The 7,500-nt window shown below is 36.2% G+C and overlaps 1 protein-coding gene across 1 annotated transcript in view; it reads left to right on the plus strand.

Annotated features, from left to right (window-relative positions):
- LOC143034247 (uncharacterized) overlaps positions 1–7,500 on the plus strand; it is a 162,304-nt gene that overhangs the window by 125,983 nt on the left and 28,821 nt on the right. The window contains exon 2 of the mRNA XM_076200186.1: positions 7,423–7,500. This exon is cut by the window's right edge and continues 149 nt beyond it. Within this exon, the coding sequence (XP_076056301.1) occupies positions 7,430–7,500 (71 nt within the window). The 5' untranslated portion in view covers positions 7,423–7,429. The remainder of the gene's footprint in view (positions 1–7,422) is intronic.

Below are 7,500 nucleotides of genomic sequence, written 5' to 3' on the forward strand. Positions count from 1 at the left end.
CTTTATGCAGAAGAAAAAAAAATTGACAATACTTTTCATATACTGTCGTATCAAAACCATCCTTTAGTTTTTACACGACATAGGCATGAGAACATATTTTCATATTTACTATCCAATCAGATTTCTTTTGAATATTTATTTAATTTAAACAGTCACTCATGAGAAGGTGGGGTACAATCCAATTACCTTAGTGTTCAACAGGAATAAAGTAGATCAATTTCTTAACACGTTTCCGACCCCAGTACCCTTCGTAATCGGGTTAAGGTAGTACACCACCCTAACAACAAGTTACAGGCACATAACTACAAGTAACAGACTCCTCCGAGACACTAAAATTTGTTTCAGCACCGAATGAGGATGTCAGCCTTTGCGAACCTTCCAGTTTTAGAAACTTTCTTAGCTAGATAAAATTGCCCGGCGAAAGACAAGATGATAAAACATAGGTGTTGAATTTTGATGTCTATAGGATTCTCTTACCTAAAAAAGCAAATAAATAAAAAATAAAAAATAAAAAAAAATAAAAAAAATAAAATAAAATAAAATAAAATAAAATAAAATAAAATAAAATAAAATAAAATAAAATAAAATAAAATAAAATAAACTGTCAAAAATAGACACCAAAAAATTAATGAATATAGGTTTCAGCCCTTGATGTCTGTCTCCTTCAGGTGAACAATAAAGAAAATAACAGCAGACAGACATAACACTCTTAAGTGTCAAGTGTATACAAAGAAAGGTCATTCGGGAAATTTTTTAACTCTATGGTATCTATATAAAGGTTCCTTCAGTTGAAGATTCCTGAAGTAAAAGTTGAGAATAAAATTCAGAAGCCAAAGCTCAATAATTTCTGCTTTTGGCGCCAAGAGTGACCCTACGCACCTTCGACTCATTCAAACGACGTCAGCCTTAACGAAATGAAGACAAAAATTGAGATTGATGGAGAGAAGAAAGTTTCATTGAAATTGGAAAGTTGAACGAAAAGTTGAATGGATGGATGAATGCCATCAGCAATATTGACATGACAAGTTGAATAGTTGAATAGCCACTTAGTTGATGCTGAGATAGTTGTTTCATAACTCCACGGGGAACTTGACGACATATAATTTGAATTCAAACGTCAACTTCTCAGCAATATAAAGGATGAGGCTATACCAACGTTGGAATAATGAGAATACATAATTCGTAGGCAGTAGAATCTATCCAATTGATAGAATGATAGAAACAGGTAATGAACGTAAATGATCCTTCAACAGTAAACAAAGCTATCGTCATAGGGTGCAGTGGATAAATGCCAAACGTTTGTTTTGATCTGGTGATATAAACATTTCTATCACCAGTGGAGATTTTTTCTATCTCATTTATTGAAAGACCGTCGTTAGGAAAATATGTATAAACAAACAAATGAATGAATATCTATATAAAAAGATAAATAGATAGATGAACAAATGAATAAATAAATAATTGAATAAATGAATAAGTAATAGATAAATAAGTAAATATAATAATAGATAAATTAAAGATAAGAAAAAATATATATTATATATATATATATATATATATATATATATATATATATATATATATATATATATATATCTTTATATGAAAATCAATCAACCAATCAATAAATCAACCAGTCAATTAATCAATCAATAAACACGTAAATGAATGAATGCTTAAATGATTGAACAAAAGAATACTCGTAGATAAAGTGTCATATCAGAGACAGGAGGCTATTGACCGTCATATTCTAATGGTCACGTGATCTGACCTTTGAGATCAAAATGTATGAAGTGTGTCATTGTTTTAAAAGAGTTTAAAAGAGTCAAGGCAAAAATAAATAGATCGTCTGCCGTTAGCCATGATAAAATAGAATTTTTACTATTGAGTTGGAAAATTGGACAAGTAGTGAACTTTCAAAGTAGACTGTAGTTATGTCAAGGTTACGCACTTGGTCCTAGTTGCCACTATGTGGAGGCGGGTATAAAAAGGGCAACAAGACAGCTGTTATGCAAGGCAGAGAATCAATAAAAGAAATCAAATGCTAGAAAGGAGAAAATACAATATAATAATGTCTTAATACGTAACCAATAGTCATTTGTTATAAGACGGCAGGCACGTAGCCCAGGAAGCCAAGATTTATTACGTTGAGACGAACTTCGATAAGTTCTAAGGGTCAAAGGTTCTGGGAACAGAAAGAGGCTTTACGCTTCAGATGTGTAACTCGATGTTGTGTAATTGAGAACGAAACACCTGTGAACTGAAAAAAGGGGGAGAAGTCCATACTAACTGAATCAACCAAATAAAAAGGACAAGAGTGTGTCTTCAGGGGGGAAATTTGAGCGTCGGAGGGGACGGATGGGTAAGTGGAGAAGGTCTCATGGGACGTGCAAGGAAAGGTTAAGAGAGGAGGAGAGGAATAGAGGACTAGAGGCTGGGTTAGGTGAATTGACGTTATAGACATGCTCTCTGAATTTGTTTATATATTTTTTATCCTTTGGGTTGCCGAAACATTGGTGAATACTTCTGTAGTTTTATGTCTTCTTATTTCGTTATCACGAATGCATACAAGCTCACATAAAAAGAAAGAAAATATATATATATATATGTGTGTGCATATATGTGTGTTTGTGTGTGTGTGTGGGTGCGTATGTGTGTGAGTCTGTTTGAGAGTAATACCCTATGGACTTGGATCACATGTTGGACTCATGATCAACAGCTATTACCTTCTCGTATGAGAGTTCAGAGCTCCAGTCTAAGGTTAATGTTGTAGCCATACGCACACACACACACACATAAACACACACACACACACACACACACACACACACACACACACACACACACACACACACACACACACACACACACACACACACACACACACACACACACACAAACCCACACACACACACACACACACGGTGGCGCTGTTGATAGAGCACTAGACTGCCAGTACGGAGGTGGGGCAGTACCTGGTTCGAATCCTGCCCAGGGCCGAAATTATTTCGGTATAGCTGCGTTTCGGGTCGTTACTCCGACTCTCGTGGGCGGGGAGTTGGGTGTGTGTGTGTGTGTGTGTGTGTGTGTAAGGTCATAGCATTACCCATAGATCGGTCATACGAGCTCTGAGCTCTCTTCCGGGAGGGAAATAGCTGTCGATCACGAGTCCAACACGTGATCCAAAGACCAAGGTGAATACACTGACACACATACACACTCACATACACACACACACACACACACACAAACACACACACACACGCACACAAACTTTTCAACCCAGTGTGGGGATCTCTGAATTATCAGAGACAGAGCCTTACAGTAGATGGAAAGAAGTGAAAGACTCTTTCAAAACAAAACAAAAATAATAATAGTTTCACATAAAATGTGACGAAACGTCCAATAAATATATACCTCATTCTTCACACCCACACACGCCCCTCGTCACCATCTTCTTAACAATGATCACCTTCGCCTCCTTTCCCCCTCTAACACTACCTTCCCCCTCACCACTCCCAGACCTACAACCATAACCGCTTCTACCACAATGTCATCTTCCCCAGACCTTTGTATCACATTTCTTAACGCGACGTCATCTCCTACGCCCAAACAAGTCTCTAGTTTCCGCCTCGGAAGAATTCTGGACTCAAAAATATTCTTTTTCGAATTTTCATACCCGTGGTGGAGAGACAGCCTGTCGCATACAAGAAATCTCGTTACCTTCTTGACACGGTCGTATGAGAATGACCACCAGGAAAAGCCGTGTTATATGCTTTTCCTTACCATATACGTACAGGGATATATATATATATATATATATACATATATACATATACATATATATATATATATATATATGTATATATATGTGTATATATATACTTATATACTTATATATATATATATATATATATATATATATATATATATATATGTATGTATCTTTTCAACCACAAATCACTTTTAATTCCATGCCATCGCAGTCGAGACTGAGAGTAGCTCGAAGGAGACATATGTTGGAAATTGAAACGTGGTCGAACTGACGACTCGAACTTAGCTCACCCGTGACAAAGCGGCAGTGACTTGGCCTAATACGCTATCAAGATATATATATATATATATATATATATATATATATATATATATATATATATATATATATATATATATATATATATATATATATACATATATATGTATATACACATATATGTATATATATATTTACTTACAAACAGATTACCTGATAGTCACGTATTTTAGTATTATGAACATATATTTAGATATACCAAAAAGGCTCTTTCCTTTCTATAAGAGAAATGGCCACGACAAATCATACGTCCATCCTTCATCCATTCCACATTCATCCAACACCCATTAATTATCACTTCTTTCTTTCGTCCTTGTGGATGAAGGATCGTTACTGTCGTTTTCTAACTACCCGTTTAACAAGCAATGCAGTGAGACACAACAATTCCACAGCAGGTCCTAATAACGAGAATTGGTTTACCCCTAGTTTTTCAATAAATGGTGACTTCAATCCCTCACCCACTCATAATTTACAGTGAAGATGATATCAGATGGCATTTAACATAAGTTAAAGAAATCTTCTACTGCTTAACTTGTTTTTCTCAATGTGGGTTACAAATGTAGGTTACACGTTGTTACAAAGCCAGAGTATACCTCTATGTTCATTTGTCCTATTTCAGGCCCAAATACAGGAGAAGTAAACCTCACCTCCAATTTTTGCTCACGAAAGGTGGATGAGAGAATACTGCTCATATGAATAAAATCACCCAGTGTCAGTTAGTAAACACCTAAAGTTCTAGAACATAGTGAAAGTTATAAAAAAAATCCTCTTGTCGCATCTGGAAGGATTTACTTATTTGAATAAAATAATCTGCCGCCATCCATGAAAACAAAAAATACAAAAATATAATTAAAAAAAAATGACACAACACGCTTAGTCACTGAGTCTTGTTGATTTTCGTTGCAGGCAGGAACCTTTGCCTAGCCATTAAAACTCTACGGGCCCGATGAGCTGTGTTTCATTGTGTTTTTTTCTCCAAAATCTAATTCTTCTTTAGTAAACTACAACTTTTAAGATTCACTATCTTACTATTTCATTTCCTTTTTTATCTTTATTTCCAGGGTGCTTTCATATTTTTGCTTCATTTATGTTCGCATGAAAACAAATTTCACCACATAAATGGAATATACATTTGATCTGCTAGGCCGGGCCAGTCGACCCTCACTCGACGGGTTCGGCGGCTCCAGCGCAAAGCCTTGGTCCACCACCTGGGCCAGGGCGTGGTGGTCCATTTGATGGGCCGGTTTTGATGGGAACATAACAGAATATTTTGAATGACAGGGTCGCCCGTTTGCCGCACGAGCTGGACCCTAATACGCTATTCCTGTACCACAAACTTTACAAAACCTAGCCTAACTTAACTTAACGTGGCTTAATCGTACATCACCTCACTGAGTCTAGCTTTACGTAGACCCAACCTAACCTAACATAGTTTAACCCAGCTTAACTTAATCTCACTTAACCTAGCCTCATATCACCTAACATAGCCTAATATAACATGATTTATCTTTACCTAACCTAACCTAATATAATATAATTAAATCTAAATTAACCATTATGTACCATTTTTTCATATATGATCATTTTAACTTTTAACTGAGGTATCACTTATCTCTTTTATATAAAACAGTAGGTAAATACCCTATAGCTATTTCTTTTTGCTATATTCTCTCCTTATTCTCATTTTTTTTAACATTTCATTATAATTGACAAGAAAAATAAAAGTAGATAACAGGAGAGAAAAAACAGAGTACGGAGCATAAGTTGTTCTTTTAAGCAAGTAGATTTTCTCTTTATGCCTGAATCATGTAAGTATATGTCAAAAATATAATGTGTAAAGAAAGAGATAAACCATCCGCATCAATAACACATTGGCAATCACAGACTAATTACTTAGAGATCGACACAGAAACTAACCATCGCTTACAATCCTCAAATAAAAAGATATAGAATAACATGTGACTATAGGAAGATTGGAACAAGAAACAGATAACTGATTAGTTTAATTTGAAATAAAATTTCTTGGTCAAGTAATACGATTTTTCCGATTTGTTAAATCTGGTTTCCTAAGTGGCCCTATATAGGGTCAGTATATTACACAGTCATATTGAATAAGTACTAACATCTCTCCGACATAGAACCATCTATAAGACCACTAAACTTTCAGTTACGTTGAGCAATACATATTACTATACAAAGTTGTAGACCATATAATAATTATTCATGATTATTATATGTTATTTCTTTCTCTCCTCTGGCCCCCAGAACCATCATAATTATTATATGTTATTTCTTCCTCTCCTTTCTCCCCCCCCCCCCAGGAACCACCATGATTATTATATGTTATTTCTTCCTCTCATTTGGTCCCCAGAACCACCATGGTTATTATATGTTATTTCTTCCTCTCCTTTCTCCCCCCCCAGAACCACCATGATTATTATATGTTATTTCTTCTTCTCCTTTCTCCCCCCCCAGAGCCACCATGATTATTATATGTTATTTCTTCTTCTCCTTTGCCCCCCCCTCCGAACCACCATGATTATTATATGTTATTTCTTCCTCTCCTTTGGCCCCCAGAACCACCATGGTTATTATATGTTATTTCTTCCTCTCATTTGGCCCCCAGAACCACCATGGTTATTATATGTTATTTCTTCCTCTCCTTTCTCCCCCCCAGAACCACCATGATTATTATATGTTATTTCTTCCTCTACTTTGGTCCCCAGAACCACCATGGTTATTATATGTTATTTCTTCCTCTCCTTTGGTCCCCAGAACCACCATGGTTATTATATGTTATTTCTTCCTCTCCTTTCTCCTCCCCCCCCGAACCACCATGATTATTATATGTTATTTCTTCCTCTCCTTTGGTCCCCAGAACCACCATGGTTATTATATGTTATTTCTTCTTCTCCTTTGGTCCCCAGAACCACCATGATTTTTATATGTTATTTCTTTCTCTCCTTTGGCCCCCAGAACCACCATGATTATTATATGTTATTTCTTCCTCTCCTCTGGTCCCCAGAACTACCATGGTTATTATATGTTATTTCTTCCTCTCCTTTCTCCCCCCCAGAACCACCATGATTTTTATATGTTATTTCTTCATCTCATTTGGCCCTCAGAACCACCATGGTTATTATATGTTATTTCTTCCTCTCCTTTCTCCCCCACCCCCAGAACCACCATGATTATTATATGTTATTTCTTCCTCTCCTTTCTCACCCCCAGAACCACCATGATTATTATATGTTATTTCTTCCTCTACTTTCTCCCCCAGAACCACCATGATTATTATATGTTATTTCTTCCTCTCCTTTGGTCCCCAGAACCACCATGTCCGTCGTGGTAAACGGCCATGCAGACGAAAACGCGAGCCAACACCGGTCCGGCCAGCAACCCAACAA

The sequence above is a fragment of the Oratosquilla oratoria genome, chromosome 2 (assembly GCF_046742065.1).
Source record: "Oratosquilla oratoria isolate Oo_2021 chromosome 2, ASM4674206v1, whole genome shotgun sequence".
NCBI classification, from domain to species: domain Eukaryota; kingdom Metazoa; phylum Arthropoda; class Malacostraca; order Stomatopoda; family Squillidae; genus Oratosquilla; species Oratosquilla oratoria.